The 27763-nt window shown below is 43.6% G+C and overlaps 2 protein-coding genes and 2 long non-coding RNA genes across 8 annotated transcripts in view; 2 read left to right on the forward strand and 2 right to left on the reverse strand.

Annotated features, from left to right (window-relative positions):
- Nucleotides 1–942: 942 nt before the first annotated feature.
- Nucleotides 943–9868, reverse strand: slc60a1a (solute carrier family 60 member 1a). 2 transcript variants are annotated; one of them, XM_077006418.1, is made up of 11 exons: nt 9262–9868; nt 8360–8427; nt 7589–7734; nt 6778–7017; nt 5045–5216; nt 4474–4589; nt 4222–4395; nt 3323–3470; nt 2372–2442; nt 1976–2096; nt 943–1733 (listed from the first exon to the last, which is right to left on the reverse strand). In XM_077006418.1, the coding sequence occupies exons 1-11, from the start codon at nt 9531–9533 to the stop codon at nt 1690–1692; spliced, it is 1572 nt and encodes a 523-aa protein (XP_076862533.1). In that variant the 5' UTR covers nt 9534–9868; the 3' UTR covers nt 943–1689. The 2 variants fall into 2 exon arrangements, with proteins under 2 accessions (XP_076862533.1, XP_076862542.1); XM_077006427.1 differs by lacking the exon at nt 8360–8427 and having other exon boundaries at nt 7589–7787; nt 9262–9864.
- On the forward strand, nt 8776–10321 carry LOC143514814 (uncharacterized). Its single transcript, XR_013130956.1, has 3 exons — nt 8776–9105; nt 9239–9493; nt 9585–10321. It is a non-coding gene; the product is annotated as an uncharacterized LOC143514814 (long non-coding RNA).
- Nucleotides 10322–14389: 4068 nt separating this feature from the next.
- The window catches only part of cdk18 (cyclin dependent kinase 18), a 38249-nt gene continuing 24875 nt past the window's right edge, over nt 14390–27763 (reverse strand). For 2 of the 3 annotated variants that reach the window (XM_077006479.1, XM_077006470.1), the window contains 14 exons: nt 25203–25336; nt 23717–23839; nt 23178–23234; nt 22175–22289; nt 21660–21754; nt 21410–21472; nt 21113–21236; nt 20702–20822; nt 18904–19001; nt 18520–18625; nt 18149–18191; nt 15751–15841; nt 15580–15657; nt 14390–14659 (listed from right to left, as the gene is read on the reverse strand). In XM_077006479.1, coding sequence (XP_076862594.1) covers nt 14625–14659; nt 15580–15657; nt 15751–15841; nt 18149–18191; nt 18520–18625; nt 18904–19001; nt 20702–20822; nt 21113–21236; nt 21410–21472; nt 21660–21754; nt 22175–22289; nt 23178–23234; nt 23717–23839; nt 25203–25336 — 1283 coding nt within the window. In that variant the 3' untranslated portion in view covers nt 14390–14624. Of the gene's footprint in view, nt 14660–15579; nt 15658–15750; nt 15842–18148; nt 18192–18519; nt 18626–18903; nt 19002–20701; nt 20823–21112; nt 21237–21409; nt 21473–21659; nt 21755–22174; nt 22290–23177; nt 23235–23716; nt 23840–25202; nt 25337–27763 lie in introns of those variants that run through there. The other variant, XR_013130959.1, reaches the window with a different exon arrangement.
- LOC143514831 (uncharacterized) lies at nt 15793–22634 on the forward strand. 2 transcript variants are annotated; one of them, XR_013130960.1, is made up of 3 exons: nt 15793–15957; nt 16185–16253; nt 21619–22634. It is a non-coding gene; the product is annotated as an uncharacterized LOC143514831 (long non-coding RNA). The 2 variants fall into 2 exon arrangements; XR_013130961.1 differs by lacking the exon at nt 21619–22634 and adding an exon at nt 18885–20030.

The raw sequence follows: 27763 nt of genomic DNA on the forward strand, positions 1-27763 counted from the left end.
TGATGGGGAAAAAACTTTCACACATTACTGCCCCTTGGTGGATAGCTAATTTTAAATGTAGTTTTGTATAACACTACCTAAAGGTAGGACTAAGCTTAAACATATCGCTAGAACAGCTCTCAGAAATGCTGTTCAGTCTCTTAAGTTCTTTATAAAGGTACAGAATACAATTTGACATGCTTTTTCTATCCTATGGGTTGTCTAATTGTCTTTCTCAATGTGTAACTAGAAGCTCAAATGTTTACAAACTGTTGATTACCATATCTATTGTACTTATTGTAAATGTGGAGAATGGGGAGACTAAATATTAAAGAAAAATCTGTCAGCAGTGTGTGGGTACTGCGTCTTCCACATGTACTTTAGAGAAGGCCACAGCCCGCAGGAGTGGGCACCAGTGAAACAAACACTCGGCCTGCGCAAACCAGACCAAAGTAAAGAAGCAACCGTATAACCCACCACGACTTGCTGATGCTGCAACTTCCCACAGGTTTGCTGTGCTCTGCTTGAGTGCTGCGGGACAGAACCGCAGACGAGCAGGACAGCAGACCTGACGCAGGCCAGCACAATGGCAGGATGTTAGTAGGATGTCCACTTTACACCCTGCTGCACTGGGCATGAGTGGGCGATTAAGCAGTGTTCTGGTGGGCCACACGTCTCCATCACGTGCATCTATATCACTTCACTAGATGAAAAGGACACTTTAGTGGAACAGCCACAGTTGTTGCTTAAAAACAAAAACCTTGAACATTAAGTCTGAAATAGCACAAAAAAATTGTATTAGACTTGAGATAAAGGCGTGTTGTACAGTGTGGGCAAATCTAAATGACACTTGGCTCTGGCCACCTGCGATCCGAACGCCCAGGTGCCAAATGTGAACGTGGCCCATCATTGTTACTTGACATTCAAAGGGACAAAGAAAACAATTAAAAAGACTGTCTTTTATATGCATGATCCAGTTTAATCAGCAGTTTAATCAATGCATTTGCATACATCATCTTGACAATTATGCATTTTACCCTGTTTGCAAGCAGTCATGGCAACAGTCAGTTTTTCCAATGTCAGATAATGAAATGCAATAATCAACAGTGCAAACTCATCAGTTTATAGCAGTCACCTCTTTCCTTTAGTGAGATTGAAACGTGACATTTACTCCATAATTCATTTGTGTACCTTTAAAGTGTGTTTAGTCATTTAGAGCTTCATAAATCAGTGGCAAACAAAGGAGTTGTGCTGAACTGTGACACCATTGTTTGGTTTTATTGAAAGAAGGATTTTCATAGGTCTTAACCAGTGTGCCACACCTGACCAATCAGGTCAAGGCTGAGTTGTGCATGTGTGTGTTTTTGTGGGAAAAAAAGTGCAGAGCCCAAACAGGAAAGTGCAGGGTTATGTGCTCACAACGTGATGACAGTGCAGGGTTATGTGCTCACAACGTGATGACCTCATACAGCAACGGTGACCTGGAAGAAGAAGCCGCAGCGTTGCTGAAGTGTGTTCAGACCCATCACCCATAATCCGTCATCTCCATATACAAATATATTCACCACTGTGTGAGGTTTGAGCATGTTTGGTGGTTCAGGCCCCGAGTGTCGTCGAGTGTGCTCTTGCCCTCACTGAGCACAGTCACTAGCATCCCTGAGATTAGCACGACTGTCTATTTCTCTTGGCATACGTTCAACACTACTGCCCTCAGTGCCTGGCAACATCAGCCTCAGAGATTGTCCTTGGGGCAGCTGTTGAGAAAACAATACTTATTCAGATAAAACTGTATTTACAGGTACTGCATTACTGACTGCATTACTGACTTATTATAATAAGTCTAGAAATGTTTCAGGCAACATTAGGCACAGTAACCACATTTGGTTCAGTCTTGGTTTGACCACTTTACCTGAATTTTAGTTCTACATTCTACTTCTACATTGATGGAAGAATGCATGGCACTGTGGGTAATGTAGTTAAACAGAAATGTATGTACCTGCCATATAATGTCTGTGTATATGATCAATTACAAGTAGCATGAAGAAGAGCGTGAAGCCCATGCAGCCAAAAACCAAGCCACACAAGAGGAAACTGTAACTGCCGTAAGAATGGATGACCTGCACAGAGGAAAAGTGCGATATGAGTGCTGTTAAAACCGCTCGAGAGATTGTTAAAAACATAGATCATGTTATAACCGTACGAGAGATCACGTTAAAACTGTACAAGAGGGCATGTTGAAACCGAATGAGAGATCATGTTAAAAACTCACAAGATCACATTATAAACACAGGAGAGATCACGTTAAAATCGTACAAGCGAGCACGTTAAAAGCGTACAAGGGGACACATTCAACTACTAGAGATCACGTTTTCAGCATCGCCAGTTTCCTTACCGATCCCACAAGCAGCTGCAAAAGCATCTCTCCCATCCCAGCACAGGTGACGAGCACAGTAGTGGCACAGCCTGGCACAGGAACAAAACACAACAATCTCAACCTGATAAACACCCATGAACACCTACAGTCATGGTGCACATTTGACCATATTTGACATACATGTCCTTCAGACATTGTACAAGTAATGGCATATAAAATGAACAAAAAGGAAGGAAAAACATAATTAACTCAAGGATTAAGCAGAAAAAGAACTGTTGGACTCTGAAATTCCTGATCTCTAATAATACCAGATTCCATTTAATGGGAATAAAAGATAAGAATGCATGCAAGTATTTCAGTATATTTTTGGAGGTCAGAAATGTGATTCCCGTTGACATTAGTTTTAATAGAGAAGGACTTGGATTAATTGGACAGAGAGAGACCACAGCAGCCACTGAGAACAGGTTAGAGCTGTGTGAGGCTCCTCCGCTGAGTGAAGGATTATTCATCAACATTCTCAGGCTCGTACACCTGCATGTGGAAGGTCCAGTAATGTCATTCAAAATTTAGCAGTGCAGAACCCTCCTAATTTCTTAGACCTCCAAAACGGGCCCTAAAGAGATCATCATCAATTATCATCTACTTCAATATTGATGGAGTGGATGATCTGAGAGGAACCTTCCCCATATGAGAACCATCCAGATGAAATTGAGAATTAAAGACCTGTCAATCAAGAGTGCACATTCGATGTGTCTGGCCAGGTTCATGTCCCTGACATTATTAATACAAAACAGTGAAGATGTCAGATATGGTCGTTTTCCAGGACTGACGTTCTAACTGATGACTTTTCCTTTCGCCAGTCCCTTGACCTCCGCAATAAAGAATGCAGCGATTATCCAGAGGCTAGCAATAACAATAGAAGCCATTAATAAAGCAGCGTCATGTAGAGATAACTGCAAATATAATTACCTTTGTAGTCAAGGATGTCTTCAGTGAGTGCCAGCATGCATGGGTAAACACTGCTGATGAACAGACCCAGAAGGCCGGTGCCCACAAACAGGAACACACTACTTGTGTAGCACAGAAGGAGGACAAACAGTGTCACCATCACACCAACCTGTGAGGGGGGCAAACGGGTGGATGGAACAGGATTACCAGAGTGGTCAGACACGAGGACAGTGGCAGAGGATCCCTCTACTGTGTCCGTGGACAGAGGGACCAGAAAGACCTGAAGCTCTGAGGTGAAAATGAGGTTTGTGGTCCCCGGTCAGTGCTTCCTACATTACAGGGGAACGCCACCACTCGCTAGATTCTCTTGAAGACTAAACCATGGCACTGGAACAATCGCTAACCAGATACATAGACCACTAACCAGGCACATGGACCACTAACCAGGCACAGCAGCCTGGTAGCCTCTTTGTTTGGCCCTGGGCGTGCCACACTCTGGCTGGCTCTTTTCTACGACACTAAACAAAGAGGCTGACACCACTACCATCTGGCCAAAAGAATGCCAAGTGGCTGGGATACAGCAGGAACAAGGATGTGTGTTTTTGATTCTTCCCACTGTTGACATCATGTGCATTTATGGCCCCTGATCAAGGTGTTTATAATGACATCATAAATGACATGGCAAATGAAGACACTTCATGAGAATCACAAGTTATGATCAAATAAAGTCTTAAGTTTGTTCTAAAACACAATTCTAAATGAATATTTAGATAACAGAGTGGTGAACCACTACTAAAACAGGTGCTACTATAACTACCTTTAATATTTTCCTTGGGGACTACAAAACTGTTATTAAATTACATCATCATTATAATCTTATACGTTAGGGTCGTGATTGGAGACACCCCCCCCCCCCTTACCTGGTTGATGGTGAGCAAGAGAACAGGTTTAACACGATAAGACAGGACAATGGAGGCCAGACGCCCCACTGTGATGGACGTCCAGAAGACGCTGCTAAGGTAACCTGCCGTCTTGTGACTCATATTGATGGGCGGAGACACAGCATATGTGTAAACGAATCCCGTGTAGGATCCCTGAATAATGGAGCAGAGATGAGACCTAAACACTTTCCACATCACTTCCCACCGTGGCGCACCCTTCATCTCTCTTACCACGATGCCATCGGAGAAGAAAAGCACCAGCCCTCCCAAAATATGGACTCCAAAGAAGGATAGGGGAAGTTCCTTCAGCTTGCTGAGAGGACAACAGTTCAGCAGCTTCAGGTAGCCTGTGAAAACATTTTTAAAAGTGCACAATGGTTCTCATCAGAGGTCTGCACTGTAGGGACCGTAACATACTCCAAATGACACTGTGTCCCCACACGTGGCCAGGGGCCCTAGGCAGAACTGCAGTGCAAGCAAATAACCTTCAAATATCCTCGTGTCTAAACTGCGTTGTTCAAAAGACCAGAAGCATGTTATCAGATGTAGTAGCATCTCCTGATGCACAATTCATAAGCCAGACTGCTTGTTTACAGGAGAGTATTTCTAAAAACAAACTGGGCCCCCTGTATCCCAAAATCATCGCAGTGTTGAGATCACATTAAAGGAGAGAGTGTGTGTTCAGTGTAATGTTTGCTCTGGCATTTTAAATGGATCCTTGTTTTTTACGATGCTTTTGGGAAACCCAGGCTTGAGTGATGGCGTCCTGATGATCAAGTTGGAGGATGGGGTCAGTTCTCGCCTCTGGAGTCGGTATGCTCCGGCGAGATCACCTCCTGTTGCTCAGAGCTCCTCTCCTCCTTCAGGCCGTACATGTGTATGCTGCCCTCCAGGAGATGAGGGTTGTGCTCACACCGGCATGACAGCATCCGCTCCCAATATATGAGGACAAACACAGCAATGGGCACAGGCAGCTGGACACAGAGAATTGAGTTGAGATTATTGTATAACAAAAAGGAAGCACATGAAAACCTGCAGTGCACGCGTGTTCCTGCCTGGGACCTGTCCTTTAAATACTGGCATTTCAATACAGTCCTTTAAATACCATCCTTTAAATACTGGCATTTCAATACAGTCCTTTAAATACTGGCATTTCAATACAGTCCTTTAAATACCATCCTTTAAATACTGGAATTTCAATACAGTCCTTTAAATACTGTCCTTTAAATACAGTCTTTTAAAGACCGTCCTCTAAATACCATCCTTTAAATACTGGAATTTCAATACAGTCCTTTAAATACTGGCATTTCAATACAGTCCTTTAAATACCATCCTTTAAATACTAGAATTTCAATACAGTCCTTTAAATACTGGAATTTCAATACAGTCCTTTAAATACTGTCCTTTAAATAGTCTTTTAAAGACTGTCCTCTAAATACCATCCTTTAAATACTGTCCTTTAAATACAGTCCTTTAAAGACTGTCCTCTAAATACCATCCTTTAAATACTGTCCTTTAAATACAGTCCTTTAAAGACTGTCCTCTAAATACCATCCTTTAAATACTGTCCTTTAAATACAGTCTTTTAAAGACTGTCCTCCAAATACCATCCTTTAAATACTGTCCTCTAAATACCATCTTTTAAAGACTGTCCTCTAAATACCATCCTTTAAATACTGTCCTTTAAATACAGTCCTTTAAAGACTGTCCTTTAAATACAGTCCTTTAAATACAGTCCTTTAAATACTGTCCTTTAAATACAGTCCTTTAAAGACTGTCCTCTAAATACCATCCTTTAAATACTGTCCTTTAAATACAGTCTTTTAAAGACTGTCCTCTAAATACCATCCTTTAAATACTGTCCTTTAAATACAGTCTTTTAAAGACTGTCCTCTAAATACCATCCTTTAAATACTGTCCTTTAAATACTGTCCTGTACTGTTTAGAAGGTGACAGAGTTACACTGTATAGTGAGGTCACATTGCTGCTCCTTTGAAATTATCCAATTATTTAGAATAAATAAAGTAGAAATACTTTAAAATTAAATTTATATTCAGTTGATAAACTACCTCAGCCACCATGGTGCAATAAACTCATTCCCAGGAAGTATGCAAAACGTGGAAGACTGTTGTCAGAGATGCAGCCATTCACTTGATATAATATGCAAATACCCATCATAAAGGAGTCTTAGCAATGACAGAGAGGGAACTGGCTGAAATGATAACTGCTCTTTCAGTTATCTCATTTAAGACAGAGTCAGCAAGAGAACACACACAGCTCAAACTATGTCAGTCCTGGCACCCAGACACTGCTGGGATGTCTGCTCACAGGCATGGATATGTTTGCCATGTTTCCAGAGCGTAGCAAGACAAGACACCTTAAGAAACCTACAATTTAGAGCGTGAAGTTAGAAATGCAAACCCTATCCAGGCTAAAGATCTGGACTTCCTGATTACTTCATCTGATGTCACTTCAGCACATTTACACTAATATTAAACTGAGACAACATTCTTGTTTCAGAGAGAATTGTCTTACATTGATGAGTGCCATTATCCAAAAGGCATAGGAGACATTGGTGAGGACTTGTCCCTCAGTATGGAAGTGGATGTTGGACACATTGTGGATGTGTCTGCCACTTAGTTTGTTCCTCAAGTGCCTCACTGTTGATGATGAATTGATGGTGGCATTACCCAACACACAGTCCGTCTCAGACAGAAAGGGGTCAGCGATGAGTGGGCTCACTAATGCCCCAAGACCAACGAAGAAGTGGAGGGCCTGAAAAACATTGTTAAGGTAGGACAGCAATATGTTAAAGTCTTTAATACATATTAACTCGTTCTTTAGTGTACTCCCATCAGGTAGGAGGTTGAGATCCCTAACATCTAAATCACGTTTTCTCAACAGCACATACTGCAGAGCCATCAAGCACTTAAATAGCTCCCCTACCCTGCACCAACACCTAAAGATTAAGCCACTATGACTGTCATATAGTTTGTAAAATGTTTATTTGATATTTCTCTATTAATGTGTCTCTTGTGTGTAATATGTTACTTATGTCTTTTTCTTTTGTTTTTATGTTTCTTGTCAATGAACACACTAAGGCAAATCCCTAACATCTTGCACAAGTTGCATGGAAATAAAGTATTGAATCGGGAATCTTGATGATGAGTCTTAGCATGCTTGTTAGTATAGTATATTTGTACATTATCTTAGTATGGTTCAGTTTAAAAGTCAAAGCTTTATAATGTCTGCACATTTCAAAGTGACAATTTCAATAACAGGGAAGTGTTTTTTAAGTGAGGGACTCTGGTCTAAACCTCAAATACAGTCAGTTTGGCTTCCAAACCTGCAAGAAGACTGTGGAGTCCTTTTGGTAAATCTTCACCAGCTGCAGGTTGGAAATGGTATCGATGACACCCATGGCCAGGCCGGCGGTAGCCATGGCGACAGCCAGCATTGGCAAATTGACGCATGCGGGGATGAAGGCGAACACTGCAGAGATGATGAAGGTGGACACAGCCAGAGACCACAGTGAGCAGGCAAGCCTGCAGAGGAGAGGGCCGACCCCATGAGACTGAGCCCACAAAGCTCACTGCAACCCAGAGGTCTTCATAAAGAATATGAACAAGTAAATGTGTCTCTTGTGCTCGAAAAAACATGGGGGGTGTTGACATTGCTGTCACCTTGACCTGATATGTTTATTTGTCTAGTAAGTGTTGGGAATATGAAGCACATGATGTTGAGATTAGCGTTATTGCTATGACCTTGACAATGAGATATGTGATTCAAGCTTTGTTGTTTCTTTTTAATGAGCGATGTGGCACCACTCTGAGAAACGTTGCCTGTGGGACATTTGTCCTGCTACAGCTCTGAGGGAAGTAAAGATAGTAAAATATTTATCATTTAAAACATGTTCACATCATCTGAAATGTTCCTACCTGAAACCACCTTCATACACAGTGTAAATAAAATGTCTTATCTACAAATGTGTCAAGCAAATAGACTTGTGTTTGCTGCCAGACCTTTCCGAATGAAAGTAGACAGGGGCTATCTGAGGGTCAGACACCAACCAACTGAACAAAATATGGGAAATGCACAAAATACCCTTGGAGCTCACCGTTAGGCTTGTCTGACTCTTTGGATCGGCCTTTAAGAACTGCTTCTGGGAAATTTCTTCGCCCTAGGCTGTGTGAAGCCATAACATATGTAACCTTTTAAATAGGCTCCTCTGTTCTCTTATACAAAACTTTCCCCATTAATGATTTATTAGAGAAATTCTGGTTACACACAGATGTCTGTCTAGTGGATTGGTGGGAAATTAACTGAGGTGAAGGTAAGAACACCTTGTCCACCTCGTTTTTTGAATTACACGAATCTATATCCATAGCAAGCAAGCTAAAAAAAAGACTAGGACAGAATGAAAGCTGAACAACCCCATCAGATATTTATCTCTTATGGAGATGGAAGAGTAAAACAACAGAGTGATAAAAGTGTGAGTGTGGTTTAACTCAGAAGGCCTTAGTGAAAAGGACCACCAGCAAACTGGGTTTGACAAGACAGGTGGAGGTCACGGACTAGGCCTCGTTTTAACAAGACGCTCCGCACACAATTCTTTCAGCTTTCAGTTTCACGTGCAGTTGGATCAAGAGTACAAAATAGCGAGTGTATCCGGATTGGTTTGTTTGTTTTATCTAGACGTGTTTATTATCAGAATGTTTTGCGAATTGTTTTATCTCAATATAAAATGCTTTATTGTTAATATATAAGACGAACTTACAAAAGATTTACCAGGCTCAGTAGTTTTCAACAACGTCCACCCCCAACGTTCACAGTAGAAAACTATTCTAGGAGAATTATATGTAGGTATGTATTTATTAACACCTTAATATGAAATAACTCAGTACGAGTTGGTTAATTTTAGTCAACAATAAACGGAAGCCTAAAACACTGATCTTGATGGCCACTTATTCAACAAATATAAACTTTATTTAAATAGTTTAGGGTGACTTGGATACTTGCGATTTACTGAAGAATCCGCCAACTGTGCTGCCTACGAAGAGACAGAACTGCTGCGAGAAGAATACCAGCGTGATGCCCTGCAGCGTTGAACGCGTTTGGCAGCGCAGGTCAAGGATGGTCGGTCCCAGAAAAGCGATGCATAGCCCGAAACTGAAGAACACGCTCCAGTACGTTAGTGTATGTTGCCAGTTGCTTCTGAATAAAGCGCGAATCCTTTCGTCCACCACTTTCGGTAAGATGTTGCAGTTTTGATAAACCGTGAGACGGGTCATCTTGGTGCTGTAATTTTAGTAATGTAACTGGAAACGCCGTCATGGTTTTAGGAGCCGCATGCTGTGAGTCGTCACACGAACAAGCAATCAGCGCTCGAGAAGTCAAACTACTGAAGGTTGGGGATGCGCCATCAGCAGTGCGGTCCTCCCTCTGACTACTTCAACATTACTTTACGGGGAGTTCAAGTTGTATTATCATCCGGTCCGTACTTCCTATTTCAGTAACGCAAAATACCTTTCAGGACTAGGTGCAACACCACAGAACTGGATCAAATTGTTCTCTTTGTAGTATGTTCGTTTTCTGGGTCCATTAGGTATACTTAGTAGCTTACTGTACTGAAAGGCTACTTATTAATTGTTAGTAGGATAACAGCAATTGAAGCTTAATTGTCGAAGTTTTGATAACAGTTTTCCTTTTTCATATTTGTTTAAGGTTACAAATAACATATTTTTAGGCCAGTTAGTGGCTATTAGTAGTAAAGTGAAAACACACCAAGTCCTCACTGTTTCTTCTGCATAAGAAAAGCATTTCACAAAGAACCTGTAAAATAAAGAAGCCTGCCTGCTTGCGTGCTGACCCATTTCAATGAATCTTAAAGATTCACTATGGGCGAGAACGCACTCCAAATTAAAACGCACTCCAAATTAAAAACTGCAAAATGGCAAACATATTCATCAGTATTTTACATTTTACAAATTCATGGACGCAGTATAATTTTTGAAATCACTTTACAACAACTTTGAAAAGCAAATTAATTTGCATGTCGCTTTAAGAGCCAGTATCTAATAATGAGCACATTAGTGCAAATGTAAAATACTGGAGAGTTGACTAACCCTGAATGCAATAATAATAATAATATAATAATAAAATAAAATGAATAAAAATAACATTTACACAGAAAATTATACACAATTTCACGAAAATATCTACTAGCAATCTAACGCTATTGCAATTGACCACATTCATGAGTGTGTTTACATATACTTATTAATCCGATAACTGCAGAAAAACAGATTTTGTCAGTAATCCGATCAACGTCGGATTTCCCCTTTGCAACCAGCCAATAATTTCACAGAATGATGTGACAAAACTTTAAACTTTTTGCCGCGGCTTTTTGTAAACATAGACCCGCACTACTGGCAAATATGGATCTTCATTTGTTTGTGTTTAAAGATCATTTACAGCTTTTTTATTGAAGCAAAGACGGAAACGATCTTGTTTTTTCATGTAGCGCGTACTGCATTTAATTGATAGCCACTTCCGGGATGGCTTTACTGTATCCGGTCACATTGTCGCGAATACGCAGACTGAGACGTCCGAAAGAAATACGAGTAAAAGGACACGTGCGCTGAGATATCAGCTTACTGAGCTAAAATCCATCTTGATTTCTAGACCACGATCCAATATATGAAGTTGGAGTATGCTGTTTATATGACCGCTTGAATAATCAGATGATGAAATCCGATCATGATAGGATCAATAAGTGCATGTAACTCAATTCACAAAATTGATAAAGCCAATTAAATCTTTAACGTTATATGGCCTTTATTAGAAGAACACTAGCTGGCGATGGGTGTGACCGCTGCTGTTGACGGGTAACTTGGCAAGGAATGAGTGATTGGTTACTCGATTTGGACGTCAGAATTCAATTAAGGTCGAGTAATCGCATTCGTACATAGACACAATTTCGTGTCAAACTTGTGGTTTCTGTAATATGTTTCTGTCGTGCTGGTTATTGCCTTGGTAATGGACAGCTGTGGCCCATCTGCTCCTCAGACGTGACATTACAGCAAACGTTAGCGTGTTTGTATGTGGCGTTAGCCAACACTACTCTGAATCACTTCACTACATATGTCTCAAATACTTGTGCTTTAAGAACCCAACCGTACATGAACCATACAGCGTGAATGACGGCACTTGGATGTTGAAATTACTTAAAAATGCACAGTCCTAGCAATAGTGATGCTTCCAGGGCCACAACGTTCGTCAGCTCTGCAAACGTCTTAAGATGTAGGCTATCATCAATATTGTGTTTTACTACGTCTCTGCTCATCGGGTTTCCCAGAAGGACACCGAGCCTTTTAGGGCAGGCAGAATGGTTTAATTTTGTTGATCCAGTTTCACTGACATGGTAGCAGAAATTTGTGTTTGTCGATTTGTTACATATCTGGAGTGTTTAGATGGTACTTGGAAGTGAACAGTGAACGGGATCAGAGGCCAAAACACAGACTTTTCGCTGTGGAAAGGAAGTTACAAAGGAGGACCTGATATCAGGTCATATGATATATGTGCTACTATATGGCTGTAGCACTGCTGATGAAAAATCCTGTTTTTCAACTCATCATGTCTCCTTAATGTCTGATGGCATATCATGGTCATTTTCTGATTTTGTACAGTAAGTATATAACACATTGTTCATTTACAAAATACTGCATATCCAGGCACAATACAACAGAAGATCTGGAGAATGCTGAAAGGGCTTATAGACCTGGATCCACAGGGTTTTTTCACAGGCTTTTATTACAGAATGACCAATGACCTGTAGCTCATACTCCATGTTCTGTCATACTGTTACTAAGTTGGACATGTTTTACAACATGCAAGGGGGGAAGGAGTCACTAAAGACACATATAGCTAGTGATGGAGGTTACAGTGTTTACTTTGCATGCTTGCCATGTTAAAACAAGTCACTAAAACCTTCTGTTCAGCTTATCGCTTTAAAGTATTTTTTTGTACAAAACATCATCATTCACAACATTTCCTGTTCCAAAAGGTAGCTTATCCAACATAGCAACAGTAACTGTTGATCTAGTAACACAATATCTAGTTGGTCTAGTAATACAATAATAGGTTTACCTAGTCATACTAAAACTGGTTCCAATAATGGGTTTACATAGTCATACTAAAACTGGTTCTAATCATAGGTTTACATAGTTATACTAAAAGTGGTTCCAATAATAGGTGTACTATTTGCACTTTGCAGTGTTTTAAGATGGTGTTCTATTTATGAATTTGTAGTGTGTTGAAAATGAAATGTAGAGTATTATTTTGATTAAATTGCTTTATGAATTTGGATAGCCTATATTGTCACACACACACGCGCGCACACACACACCCCACCATCCCAGCGCATGCAGACTGTGGGATGAGATTGTCGAGGTCTGTTCTCCTCATTAATACATACCGTACAAAGTTCATGCTCAGTCATATGGCATGGAGCTTTATAATTTATTTAGTTATTATTTATTCAATCACTTTTGGCTTTTTCAGCAGTCACAATACATTCAGCATCAGTATATTGAAATATAATAGACATATCACACAAAATATTTAATTTCACATTTTATACAAAAATCTAAATCTTTTATAAAACATTTAGACATAATCTAAAGTCATTTAATAGTTGTCTTAATTTTCTGGCAAAAATCACTTAGAATAAAGAAAACACATGTTAAAATACTCATATTTATTCTTTCCAATATATTATTTAAAATATTTTCATTTACCACAAAACTCACATATTGGAGAATATCTGCTGCAGTAATGCTAGAACAAAATAAGAACAGTGAGGGGAACAACCTGGCTGGGTGCTTCACCACCACCACCACCACCTCATAGACTCCGCCTCACGCTTCTCTCTCCCTCTCCCTCTCTCTCTCTCTCTCTGTCCCTGTGCTTTTGATTCTTTCTGACTCCTGGCCTCTGAAATACAGTGCTTTTTTATTTTTTACTTTAAATTCAATACCACAACACCACTATGATTCTCAATGGCCTTTTCACTAGAAATATTTAGTGCTTTAATGTTAGGACTTTTACACTAGATGAAAAGGGAACAATGTTAGGACGAATATCAGTAGCCCAAGAGGACTCTGGGATACCATGTGCAAACACAGTATAGGAATTCATCATACCAACCATTATATCGCACTTATTTGTGAAGAACAACAAATGTATCCCATAAGAATATTAAAATAGACATTATTACTTAAAAAATCTAATGCTGGACCAGTAACTGTAGTTTATACAAAGGCACCTTCACACGCTTTATCTCAGAGGTAAAATGTGACAGTGTTCAGATAAAACTACCTTTTCAAAATATGAACTGGTGGCTCAAGTTATGATTTCATTCTAATGTGTGAACTGAAGGAGTGTTAAACCCTTACAGGTGTGTAACTCTTTAAATGTGCAGTCATTCACAAGTTCTTTTAAATAAGTAAATCATTTTTGATGGATAATGGTATTTAGAGTCAGTATTAAATATATTACGCATGTGTTCATGCACAGTCAGCAAATTCACGTGACAAATAAAAAATGAAAAGGAAATATAAATAAACCAAATTAATTCTCACTCATCAAAGAACAGGGAGTTAAATGATCTCCCACACGCACAGTACACGCACAAGAATCCTGCGGTTACTAGCCAAAAATTTGAAAGAACTACACTGTGTGCAAGATAGAGATGAACTCCATTTTCTCTGTCAGAAATATTTACCAGTCCCCTGTCTGTGTGTGACATACTCTGTAGCGTTAACACTGTAGTCATAGACACAATAATGATATTTCATATTTGAAGCAGCTTTTTAGGAAAGCTTTTGCTTGCTGTATTTTACTGGTTGTGCAGGCTAGATTTAGAGAAATCTTGGATGTCCGAATAACTGTTTTCATAAGGATTTGTGTATAATTTTCATAAGATAAAGTGAAAGATAAAGGAGTGTGCATTTCATTGCTTCTTCTTATTTATAGATCTCAATATGGAACATTGGGATTGTTCCTGGGGTGGGGGCAGGAGGGGGGGGCGGGGCAGGAGGGGGGGGGTGGGGGCAGGAGGGGGGTGCGGGGCAGGAGGGGGGGCGGGGCAGGAGGGGGGGCGGGGGCAGTTAGGTGCAGTCACAAGAGGCTTCATTCTGGCTGGGTAATTTTGTCTAAAATACAATGAGACAGTGATGACCTCAATCTGTGTTATGTGTAAAATGACCAATTTCCTGTTCATCAGCCATGTGCGTGTGCAAAGGAGAGAACGTTTCTGGACACAGATAGGCAGGTGGGTTCTGTCCTGTTGTGCATACGGCTCCGTCTTCTCCCTCCAGCCTTTAGAAGATGCTCTGTCGTCGGTTCTTGCCCCGACCTGAGTTTGGGAGGAAGCAGTCGGAACTACACCTAGTCAGGCCGCTGCGTATCACGTTTGAACATCAAGTCAATGAGCTCTTTTAATTATTACTTCAGCATATGACTGAAGACTGATTGATTCTCACAGTTGAGGCTTCACTGCTCGGCACCATTTCAGGACGTCTCTGCTGCCCTACCACAGCCACACGCCCCAACTCTCCACATCATTATCAAGCTCTTCTCCAGGAGGATCAAGGGCTCAGAGCAAGAGAAACCTGAAGCGGTGCAGGGCAGTGGACCCCTACGACTCAGGGAGAGACCACAGCCTTACAGTACAAAAACCAAGCATGAGACTTTGATGCTGTGAGGGGAGAAAGGTTCTCCTGACATCAAGAAGAAATGTGGGATGAGTATGCAGGAAAAAAAACCCAATGCTGAAACTCCTCTTACAATATTGAACCCTCTCTTATAACGTTGAACCAGCTCTTATAACGTTGAACCAGCTCTTTCAGGGTTGAATTGCCTCTTCTAGAGTTGGATTGCCTCTTACAGTGCTGAACTCCCTCTTACAGAGTTGAATTGCCTCATAGGTTTTAGTAATCTCGAACATGCTTGGGTCGCCTCTTACAGGGTTGAATGAATTCTTACAGTTCTGAACGAACTCTTATGTGTTAAATTGCCTCATATGAGCTGTTGGATTTTGTGTGCTGTAGGCCCATACTATTAATTCCTTGTTCCCTGAAGGAAGGATACTGCAGATTCTCCTCACTACCATCACTGAGGAGCCAGGTGTGATGGCACAGTGGCTAATCAACTGAATTAATTGTTCAGTGTTTGCAAAATCCTAGACTGGCTTTGGATTCCAGAGCCAGGATTGAGTATCGGGGCTTTAGGTAATTAAGTGGAGGCAGGAGGCGGGGTGGAGCTGGATCACGGTACCTGGGGGGTGAAACACGGAGCTACGCTGGCCAGGATCCTTCTGGAGCTGCACATCCTTCAGTGAGAACACGGAGGCAGCTGGAGGCAGATGGGGAGGGGTTATAGAGGGGGAGGGGTTATAGAGGGGGAGGGGCCAGTGGAGAGCCTGCTCACTGAGGGGAGGGTACTCACTATCTGCTAAGGAGTGGATGTCCTCCCCGAGGCTGAGGAAGTAGGCGTGTTTCAGTGATGTGTCAGCTGAGATTCTTTTCCTGGTGTCGTACTGTACAGACAGGTAGAAGGACATGAATCAAGAACAGTGCGCAGGTGTATGTGCATGATGTCAGGACTCATCATGACATGAGCTCAACTTCACTCGATTAAACATCTTGCTTGGTGGTATTAAGTGTTTCATTTATTTGCTAAACAGTTTGATCATCTCTGATATTTATTTTTAGCTAAAATGAAAGTCTAAGCAAAGTCATTGCTGTTTTTTTTAACAATGTTAAGTAAGCAAAACCAAAAAATAAAATTGATTCACAGGCATTTACCATTACCAATCGATCCATACAGTCTACTTTATTTCGGCTTGTTCATTTGATACAACTTTTCAATCGATTCCCCAGGAGCTGCAGCAAAGACCGGACACGGAAAAGACCGGAACCTGCTGGGTGCACGTGACGCCTGTATGTCATGTAGGTTACGGCTGCCGCCTCTCTTAACAATTACACCAGGCTAATACCCCTTTAAAATACTGTTTGTTGAAAAATGTATGCCGTTGAAATACTGTTAACTTTGAAATTCCCTTTAAACTTGGCAGATATTTCTCCTATGGAAATTGGCAATTTTTTTATAAGCACCACAAATAGTTTGCGCATGTGCTGTTTTATTCAAGTAGTGGTTGAAAAGTTAACACGGGAAGTAGCAGGGAAACGCAATTACATATGTAGGCTATGTATGTGACTACAAATTAAACGGGAGCACCGAGTGGGGAGTATATCCGGTTCCTTCCCCGTGCTACGGAGCCATCGTTACCGTGTATATTTGTGTGCGTGTTGAGTGCAATCTCCATTCTACAGGTGTGCGTTAATGAGTGCGCGTGCGTCAGATCCGTCTCTTCACGCTGCTCTTTGTTAATAGCTCGGCGTTGGTGCGGCTGTGCTGGCTTACTGATCCCTCGCCTATAAAACCATTCCCCGATGAACCACCAATCACAACTGTCGTGTTTCTCAAGGTATAAAATGTCTTCGCGGGTGCTGGCGGCGTTTCAAATGAGCGGCGCATTAGAGCGATTGTGTGAGCGGCGGCGGTGTTGGGACCGCGCGATCAGTCAGCGGGGTCTGATGAGAAACAGGTGCGAGGTTCGGACTCATTAAGGGCGCTGTCACCATTAACAGATCACGCGCTCCGCAGCACGCCGTGCTCTTTCATCATATTGACAGGTCACCTTTTGCTCACTCTGCGTGTGATGCACGCGCCGAGAGATGCATACCTGGAGACAAACGCGCGCATCTCACTAGTGTGGAGTTTGAAACAACAAAGAATTTAGTAAAAAAAAATATGCTTTGCCTTTTAAACATAAGCATACGATTGCTCTGCGCGCTCCCTATACGCACAAGCCTATACGCTCAAGAAGTTCTCCTGCCTCCTACGCTTGACTGAAGTAGGATTTAGAGCTTTCAGTTTGTCTTTGTTTATATGTGTTTTGATATCGCTATATGCCACTTTGACGCTGCTCTCGCTAAGTCTGATGGGACTTTCAGAAGCACGCAGCCAGTGAAGAGCTCGCGGCACACACCCGAGCCCAGACTTTAATTAGCGACCCGCGCCTGTGTGGCACAGACAGGCTCGCTCGAGCTCTTCTACTGAGCTCTTAACGAGGTCCCCTTTTTTTCTACCAGGGGATATCTATGAATCCACGTAGGAGTGAATCCCTGGCTTTATAAAGCACCTTGCTGGCCTTTGCTCATGTCGTGTGCTCATTAGGAATTTTATGGATCTGTAGGCTACAGCAGGGTATCAGCAGGACAAAGGACAGGATGTATGGGCTGATTACTTGTGTTGTCAGATAGGGCTATTCTCATTATCTCCCAGGAGCTGTTTTCAGAAGGATTTTTTTTATGGCTGTGTTTCCCAATTGCAGAGTGTTCATCTTTGGAAATAGCTTTGACTTCTGCATATAAATGAACCATAGTTGTGGATTAAAAGGGATTTTCAGTGGAAAATTACAATTGTTGATGTATTTTACTTCAGGGCTGTTTATCCGACTCAGAGGGCCTTACAGTATCGTAAGCGGCCATATTTAAAAATCATTATATCGGATTTTTACATTTAAATCTTCCTAAAGGTTAAGCGTCAGTGTTGCTGTTAACTGCTTCATGTTGTTGCATTTAACGCGTATTTTTCCCAGCCATGCTGGCTTTTTAAAATGCTCCTTAAATTTGTGTGTGTACCTAGTGGGAAATGCTACTGACTAAACACTGGCTTAAAGGACACACAGAAGAAGTTCAGCTTGTACTGTGAACAACAACAAACTTTAAAAGCAAAAGGTCATTTTTTCATCCACCTTTAAAAAGTTGGTTGCACTTACCAGCAGAAGAGCTGTGAGAAGATCGATACCTTCGGTGTCCAGCCTGTGGTTGCACGTAAAGGGAAAAAAAAAGTAAAGACTTCCAGCCAAATGGCATAAATAAATAAATAAATAAAGTCTCCTGCAGCTTTGCAAAATAATATCACAAGACCTACACTCATTAGCAGGCTGCCCCTTTGTTCATTATTCAAAGCTCCTTGGAATTCGGCAAGATAAATTCCAAACAGTGGCTGTTTTATGGGCTTCAGGTACTGAATTGGTTCATAATTCATATGCTTAGGTGTGCTTCATTTGGCACAGTGAATGCAAAGAGGAAAGATTTTGCTCGGGTTTCTGCCCAGCTGCTCGGCGCTCCTATGAACTTCAGTTACCTGGGAACGTGATTTAGAAGAGGTTGGCTTCTGTACTGGGGAAATAGGTAGGACCTGAACTCCTCGTTAGCTGTGATCCCCGGACATGTCTCTTCAGTCGGGGTCCCTGGATAGAGAGAGTCAGATTCATTTGTTCCTGGTGTAAATGATTAGAGTGTCTCACTTATGGCTACTGACCATGCTAAACAAACAAGGCCTTCTATGGATCTGGCTTCCCTAGAGCATCAGTCTTCAGGGCTTTGGTGTTTCACTGCATGCGTCTTTCCCATCCCAAACACATGACAACTCTTGGTGCATAATGCAACATATTTAAAGAAAATGAGGTAAAGTTACCATGAACTGGCTAAAATCTATTTTTTCTCTAGAGGCTGTCAAATGTCGTACCCATAAGACGAAATACCAGGTGTAGCTCCTCCTTGACGGTGGAGCCGGGAAACATGGGCCGCCCTGTCGCCATCTCGTACAGAATGCACCCGACGCCCCTGAACCCGAGACAAGGAACCGTCATTTGGACACACAATGCCATGCTCTGCTTGATTCCTTTCATGTTCACGCGTGTGTGTGTGCGCGCGCCTGGGGAGAAACGGCGACCCCTCATTCATTCCAAAATAAACGAATAAATCTTGACATTTCCACGCAGCAGGGATAATTTGCATGAAAGACTGGATTCTAACAGATTTTCTGGCTGCGGTTAAGGTGAATTTAAAGATGGCTTCTGCAGCACAGTTGGATTCCCACTCATTTGGAATGGGGCCATGAGAAGTCTGTGAGCTGTAGATATCAGGAAGAGACATGTGCCCGCCGTCACACACGGATTGATTAGCTCCTGGGCTAATCCCCAGGATTACTGAAACACACAGGGCTTTTTATTGAACACTAGAGTCTGGGTTTTAAACAAACAAAATGGGGGAAAAAAGAAATAGAAACATTTGTGTCTATCACTGTGTCAACAATTCATACAACCTGAGGAATAAGAGCCAACGTCCTGCACGTGAGACGAAGCACAGTACCCACAGGAGCCCCAGCGCACGTGGACCCCTGAGATATATGGTGTAGCACAGTACCCACAGGAGCCCCAGCGCACGTGGACCCCTGAGATATACTGAGGTACTGAGGTACTGAGGTGTCAGTACTTATCAAGACAGCGTTTCCCTCACTTGTAATCCAAAGGTCATGTGAGAGCAAACATGAGACCATCACTGCTATTCCATTTTCATTGAATAAGACTTACATGTGCCTATGTGAGATGTAAGCCAGAGAGTCTAGCAGTGATGGGTATGGATGAAGTTTTGTGATGGGTAGGATATGTAGTAGTGTAATTAGTAGGGTGTGTAGTAGTGTAATTAGTAGGAAATGTATTATTGTGATGGGTAGGGTATGTAGTAGTGTAATTAGTAGGAAATTTAATATTGTGATGGGTAGGGTATGTAGTAGTGTAATTAGTAGGGTGTGTGATATTGTGATGGGTAGGGTATGTAGTAGTATAATTGTAGGATATTAAGTAGTGCGATTTGTAGGGTATGTAATATTGTGATGCGTAGGGTGGTAGTGTGATTAGTAGGGTATTTAGTAATGGGATGGGTAGGGTGGTAGTGTGATGGTAGGGTGTAGGGTATGTAGTAGTGTGATGAATAGGGTGTAGGGTATGTAGTAGTGTGGTGAATAGGGTGTAGGGTATGTAATAGTGTGATGAATAGGGTGTAGGGTATGTAGTAGTGTGGTGAATAGGGTGTAGGGTATGTAGTAGTGTGGTGAATAGGGTGTAGGGTATGTAATAGTGTGATGAATAGGGTGTAGGGTATGTAATAGTGTGATGAATAGGGTGTAGGGTATGTAATAGTGTGATGAATAGGGTGTAGGGCAGGGGTGCCCAATATGTCGATCGCGATCTACCGGTCGAAGGAAGTGTGGGTCGATCGCATGACATTAAAAAGTAGTGGATGAATGACAGGCTATCGTCCATCTGCACCGACGGTTGTATTTAGATTGACATACACAGTAGCCAATCTGACGTCTAGGGTGTAGGGTATGTAGTAGTGTGATGAGTAGGGTGTAGGGTATGTAGTAGTGTGGCGAGTACGGTGTAGGGTATGTAGTAGTGTGGTGAGTAGGGTGTAGGGTATGTATAGGGTGTATAGTATTGTGATGGGTAGGGTATGTGTGTGGAGCAGTAACTCCTCACCACATATCTATGTGCGTAGAGTACTCCGTGGAGCCCAGCAGAACGTCAGGAGGCCGGTACCATAGAGTCACCACCTCGTTTGAGTACGTCTTCGTGGGGACAGACTTTGCCCTCGCCAAGCCTAAGAAGTCAGAGAGGGACAAGCAACATTCTTGAGGCAAGAAACAAATGCTGCTCGGTTACCCGGTAATTGGCCCATCGCCGTCGTGAGATTTATGCGGTTTGAAACTTCTGAAGCACACAGACACTGAGTGGAACAGGGCGAGGAGAGGGGAGGAGAGGAGAGGAGAAGGGAGGGCAAGAGAGGAGGAGAGGGGAGGGCAAGAGAGGAGAAGGGAGGAGAGGAGAGGGCAGGAGAGGGGAGGGGAGGCAGCAGGAATGCGCTGGCGTAATCGACTGAAAGGCTCTCACCAAAGTCAGCAAGCTTCAGCTCCCCCTTGTCGTTGATGAGCAGGTTCTGTGGCTTGAGGTCTCTGTGTAGAATTTTTCTTTTGTGGCAGTAAGATAAGCCACGTAGAAGCTGGAACATAAAGACCTAGTGAGGAGAGAAGGAGGGGCGGAGAGAGACGGGTAGGGGAGGGGCTTAATATAAAACTAAGCTCTGAGGTAAAAATTGATACCATAAACAAAAAGAGTTATTGTTGAGGAATTAATGTGGAAATTGGATTCCTTTGACTGGGAGGTGATGGATGGAAGCACCCGAGGCACCTTCACATTGTGCATACTCATGAGGTTTCTACAGTTGTCTAGGTACTGCTTCAAATCACTGTCCTGCGAAAAGAGAGCACATCTTCAGAGGTGTGTGTGAAGTGCAGACCCACCCAGGGATTCTCCTGCCCCTGCCCGCTGCTCTATCACATTCACACTTTCATGTGCGCAAGCATACGAGAGCATCACTCCTACTCTCTTTTTTTTAGAACGATCAGCCGAGTGTGTAGGACAGGACGGAGAGTCTTACCAGATACTCGAAGACCAGCGTCAGGCAGCGGTCAGTGTGGATGATGTCATGCAGCGTCACGATGTTGGCGTGCTTGAGGTTCTTCAGCAGCGAAACTACGGCAACACAAACACGAGGGACTGTACCGTCGTTGTCCTGAACACTCATCAGTCCACCACTGCATCAACACCCTGCAAGTGCCCCTCTCCTCACTGGAGTGCATCCCTATTTCAGCCATGCGGTGTTGCACGCGAAAGCACACAAGATCCCTGGGCTGTGCCCGGCCTGTGCGGCCATCTCCCAGTATGACCACTGGGGGGCAGCCTCGATTCACGTTGCACAAACTCTTTTGTGATTCCTCTCACGTAAACACCCTCTCATTTAGCGGGAGAAACTCAGGCCCGGGGGAGAGGAAGCCTGCGGCTCACTAGGCTAAGATTTGTACTCCTGGCTGCAATCTGGAGCTTTAACAACCAGGGAGCTTAGAAATCGGCAGTTATTCTGGGGTAGACGGGGCATCTCGGGGAGGACACTACCTTCCCTGATGGCCGTGCACGGCGCTCCTTCCTCGTGCTCCAGACGGATCTCTTTCAGGGCCACCAGGTTTTCTGTCAGTTTGCTGCGTCCTTTGAACACCGTGGCGTACGTCCCCTGTTGTAGAAATAAGCATTTAAATACCCTTGATTTGCATAAAACAACCCTCTCCTTCTCGCGAGACGCGTCAGATGCATCCGGTCGTGAAAAAGGCGGACATCAAACGTGGCACACATCGAAGAAATAAAAGGTCTGGAAACTGACAGAGTGAGGAGCTGAGATGAATACAGCAGGGTTATGTGCTGTTTGTGTTCATGTGTGGGAAAAGGAGTGTGTGTGTGTGTGTGTGAGAGAGAGGATGAGGATGAGGAAGAGGGACTTTAAAGGAAAGGGCAGATTCATTCTCATTAATTTCAGTCATTTGGGTTTTCTGCTCCTGACCCTCAATGATACTCCACTTGCTTCACCAAGTCAATGCACATCAGATTTCATTAAAAAATAAACGTATAATACATTAAAGCCTTCACACTGATTTACTATTCACTTTGGTACATTTCAGCTTGTTATCAGCTGGGCAAGACTGTCCGTGTCTGATATTCCAGACAATCCCTTTTTTAGTAAAGCATCCATGAAAGTGACGGTCCCATCACGCAGGCGGGGCAGAGCGCGTTATTTTCCAGCCCTCCTAGCGTGCATGTTTTCTTGCAGTTAATGGGAAATTGACGGATTCTGTGCAGCATGGCTTTGAGAATGGATTGATGAGCCTTCTCTGTACCACAGTGGCTCATATTAAGGCAGACCAAGAGTCTGCACAAGATAACAAGAAGAGTACTGCTGTTTGCAAGAACCCAGTCTGCATGGATTCCCAATTACTTTGCCTGTCGTTTGTCCCTGGACGTTTAACACTGGTGGGTGTATCAAATATGAGGGCATGTTTTACTTTGGCAGAAACCCGAAAGCTTAAATAATCTGCATGGTTCCAACTCAGAGACGAAGACGACTCACCTCTCCCAGTTTCCCCAGCTTCACATAGGTCTCCAGTTTCCCAAAGCCGATGTCAGACTGGAAATGACAAACACATGTCTGTGTGCTGGTGGGCTATGGGAATGCCACCGATGCTCAGTAATGTGTCCCACGCTCTTTCGGTTTTATGGCCCCCAAAATACTTTGCATGAACAGATTTACAGTCATATGCTTCAGCTGGAATCAGCCTGGAACACTGAAATCAGACCTGGATTAAAACAGCATTTGATCACTTTATCACCAACGTGAGGTATTTTAGGCCAGTTCTCCACCACAGGCACAACTCCAGAAAAGATGCTTTTTTAGTCCCTCACAATTTAATATGGACATCCAGCCCTGTTCACTGTTATCATGTGAATACTTGGTTGGATTCTGGGAAGTGTCTTCTTTGTGTGTGTGTGTGTGTGTGTGTGGTTGTGTGTGTGTGTGTGTGTGTGTGTGTGTGTGTGTGTGTGTGTGTGTGTGTGTGTGTGTGTGTGTGTGTGTGTGTGTGTGTGTGTGTGTGTGAGACAGGTACTGACCAGTGAGGCTCGTCTGGACATGCGGCTGAGTGGTTTTGCCTCAGGACTCTCCGTCTGCAGTTTTTTCAGAAACTCTGGTGGCAGGCGAATATCCATGGGCAGAGACATTTGCTTACTGACATCCTACACACACACACACACACACACACACACACACAAACACACAAACACACAAACACACATGCATCAAATATGTGCATGCTGTCAACTAAATCATGCACCAAAGGTGTTTAGTACAGAACGTCAAGGTGAATTCAATAGCTTTGTAGTTTGAGAACAGTGGAGTATGAAAATGAAAGACAAAGGCTCCCGAACAGCAGGTGTGGTGGTGTGTTTGTGGCTACAGCCAACCTTGCTTGTCCTTTGGTGGCGAGCTTGAAATGTTCTCATAAGCAAGAGTAAGTATGAGAGGTTACTTTAGGAAACCTTAAAGATCTGCTTGAAAAAAATGTTGATAAATTACAGAATAGTTCTGTGAAAAGCTCTAACCCTGAAAACTTACAAGAGTCAAAGTTGGTGAACATACTTCAGCTGCCTTGACAGGAGGACCGACCTGGACTGCGGGTCCTTCCTCCTTTTGAGTGGGTTGTGTGTGTGGTGACACAATAAAACTTTACCGCAACGTAAAAGAAAGGCGGTCTCTCCCTTCCCCTCTCACCCCGGACCCCTCAGGGACTGAAATAAGGGTGCACGCGGCAGATAAAAGCTTGCAGAGAGCTGGGAGAAGCCCACTGGGTTTCCAAATGGAGAGGGTATTCACAGCAATTTTCCTCCTGGAGATACATGGCTGGCGAACACAAGGGTTGACAGCGGGGTCTGAGAGGCTCCCAATCTGAAGTCTCCACCGTGATACGGGGCCCAGCTTAAAAATAACCCGTCGCCCGCATTTAGGTGAAGTCTCCATCTTTTACGCAGCCCTCTGGCAGACGTGTCATGAAGGAGTGGTCCGTAATGAAAAGCTTGTATTCGTCCTTCACACATGGTCAGGGAGCAGAGGAGGGGATGGGGGGGTGGGGGGGGGGGGGCTGTGTAATGGCAGCTTGAAAAAGAGAGAAAGAGGAGGCGGAGGAGGAGGCGGAGGGAGATGACGACAGTGGACAGACTTGTGTTGAGGGAGAGCTTTGATTCATCTGTTGTCTCCTTCTAACAGAATCCATTTGGTGGGAGTTTTGTTTGGGTTTGTTTGTTTTTTCCGTGCGGTGGAGGTCACCTCTAGAAGGATGGTGCTGGCATTTACAACAGAGATCCTGGATTCTCTTTCAGGATTCTCCTTCTATAACGAGCCACCATGGCTATGTTATCATATATGCTGAGTTAAGAACAGCATTCAGATGCAACGTCCACACTGTTTCTTCAGGCTTTAGTGGAATGCATTTGCTTTGTTTTGTTATACAACATTAGATATGTGTTGTATATTAATGCTTTCTATAGAAAGGTATTGCTTATGTGGGGAGGTTAGTGCTTGTGCAGGTGTAGTGCTACAGACCTCCATGGAGAATCTGCGGTGCTGGACCCGGCTGTGGTAGTGGAGCTGGGTTGGGGACCGGTCCTGGTGTTCTGAGGCCAGCTGACCGGACTCCGCCTGCAAGCCGTGGAGACCCAGACTGTTCCCGACTATATCTGTGGAATTCAAACGAAGAGCAGCATGAGTTACTCTGGACATTTTCAGGGAGTAATGATTAAACGTATACATTTATGAGCATTGTTGTTGCAGTAATAAACATCCTTGCTATTGCAGTAATAACCCCAACCTCCCTGCTGCAGCTGATCTGTAGAATATTAACACAGTGGCACCGCACCACTTGATTTTACAACAAATGCACAATGTGCAAATGTACATAGTGTGAAAAATGACATTATGAAGGCGGCACAAGAAAAAGTTTCATCCAGCCCCGACGCAGCACCTGACAACCCCGCTGTTCTCTGATTGGCCTTCTAACTCAATAACCGTGAGGTCAACCTTGCCATATGCTGGTGACCGGAGGCGCCATTAATCAAGTAAGCCATAATTGTGGGCCTCTGTGCAATTAGTCCCCACTCCTCTCCGTGCTGTGGTTCATGCATTTATGATGTGTCTGATCTAAATGCTTGTCAATCCAAGGCGCCCCAATTAATATATTCTGTGTCAACAGACTGTCAACGCAAATCTAATTATGCCCCTATGAACCACACCTGAGATGGGGCCGCAGGGTGAGCCTCGTCAGAGCCGTCGGCCGTCCGGGGCTCCGCGGTTTGGCCCGCCCACACCCCGCCCACACCCCGGTCCCCTCGCGGAGGCGGTGCGGGTGAAAATCAAAATGGCTTTTCTGCTCCATCGGTTCAATTTGGACGAGGGGGCTTGAAGGGCCTTGAGGGGCAGCGTTGCGGAAGCCCCGCCGGTGCCTTTCACAGCTCCTGCCACAGCACCGTAATTGAGATCCACCTCATTATCAGGATGAGGCTGGCTGCTGAATGAGAATGGGCTGCTGAGCACGACGGTGCCTCATCTGCCGCGTCTTCTTTCGGGGCCCCAGACCAGATTATATCTGCGCACCCCTGGCGCAGTTGGAATGTATCACGAAGGTCCAGCTGCTCCGATAGGTCATCAGCGCGGGCTTCATTTTGTTATGGTGTGAGTCATGGTCAGGGCAGGCGTCCAGCCATCCCACAAGTTCAGTGGTCTAGTAAAGGCATTTGTGGTAGCGCAGTAGCCATCTGCCACTGATCAGCTAAGATGGTGTCCGAAATTACACCAGAACACGAACTCTTGGCTGTCTCCAGGTTTGAGGACCAGCTTCACACTAGAGGCCCGTAGAGATGGGAGAGAGAGGGGCAGGTTCCCGCCCTGAGAGAGAGGGCAAGAAATCGTCCGAAATTGGATCTGAACCGTTCAGGCACCTCAGGCTCTCGGCGAGAATCAAAGCCTATCTCATCTGATCCGGGCTGCCGGGTTCTGACCCCCAACGCCACCGGCTCCGGCCGCCTCACACTGCCCCGCCTATCAGCTCCCTGATGAAAGAGAGAGATGACCACCTGCACCACGGCACCGGGGTCCAGACGGACTCCAGACGCCAGGGGACGGGTCCTGATCGGGCTTTGATATCTTCAAAGCTGAAAATGGGGTGGGAAACGGCTGCTCGTGACATGAGTGGGAGATCATGAGAGGGAGAGAGATAGAGAGAGAGAAAGAAGGAGAGAGAGAGAGAGGGGGGAGAGAGAGAGAGAGAGGGGGGAGAGAGGGAGGAAGACTAGGCAAATGGAGTGGAGGGGGAGATGAAGTGGGCGGGGCTTTTCATGACTCTAATTCTTGCGTAAGTAAATATGCAGGCGTTGTCGAGGAGTGAGAGCAAACTGCGCTACACAAATTCATCACAATCTCAACTGTTAGAATCATCTCAATTATTACCAAATGTGTTCAAAGTAATGGTTATGGCTCTCAGAATATGCCATCAGCCCTTTCAGTATCAGGAAAGGGCTTGAGGAGCCGTCGAGTGTGTGTAGATGGTGCTTTTAGCGTTGGTGATATTGTGTAAAGTCCTTCTTCCTCAGACGTCTAACAAACAAAAAAATTATTAAATCTGTTATGCATTCCTGCCAAAACAATATCAGTGAAGCCTCTGGTTCCTGTGTTCAACATATGGTGGTGCTACACACGTGAGGTATTTTAACTTCAGTTAAGGACAGGGTTGAGTGTGATAATGCATTCCTTTCGTCTGTTTAGCTAAATTACTGAACATGTGTTTTAGTGTAGTTTGTACTCCCATTATAACATGCCACGGTCACAGTATTGTGAGTTTAGAATTTAGTGTGGAAGACAGTGGAGTGAAGGACAGTCCTGGCTGAACAAAGCAGATGATCAAGTAGCACAAGTCCTTCTGGTGACTGTAGCAATGGGAAACACTGAATGATTCCAAATTAAAAGATAGAGATACAAGATGTGTTTCATTAGCAATGTTCACACTGCATTGGTTTTGCCTATATATAAAATAGATGTGATTTTTTGCATTATTAGATTTGGGCCATTTTTCAGATGTAGTCCTAAATCAGACCCATATCTGATTCAGGGCC

The sequence above is a fragment of the Brachyhypopomus gauderio genome, chromosome 1 (assembly GCF_052324685.1).
Source record: "Brachyhypopomus gauderio isolate BG-103 chromosome 1, BGAUD_0.2, whole genome shotgun sequence".
Lineage (NCBI taxonomy): Eukaryota > Metazoa > Chordata > Actinopteri > Gymnotiformes > Hypopomidae > Brachyhypopomus > Brachyhypopomus gauderio.

Coding starts and splice junctions, on each gene's coding strand:
- slc60a1a (XM_077006418.1), bottom strand. CDS start 9,533: ATGACCCGTCTCACGGTTTATCAAAACTGCAACATCTTACCGAAAGTG. Junction 4,590..5,044: donor GGAGCATACCGACTCCAGAG/GCGAGAACTGAC, acceptor ATGTTTTCACAG/GCTACCTGAAGCTGCTGAAC. Junction 4,396..4,473: donor TCTTCTCCGATGGCATCGTG/GTAAGAGAGATG, acceptor TCCATTATTCAG/GGATCCTACACGGGATTCGT.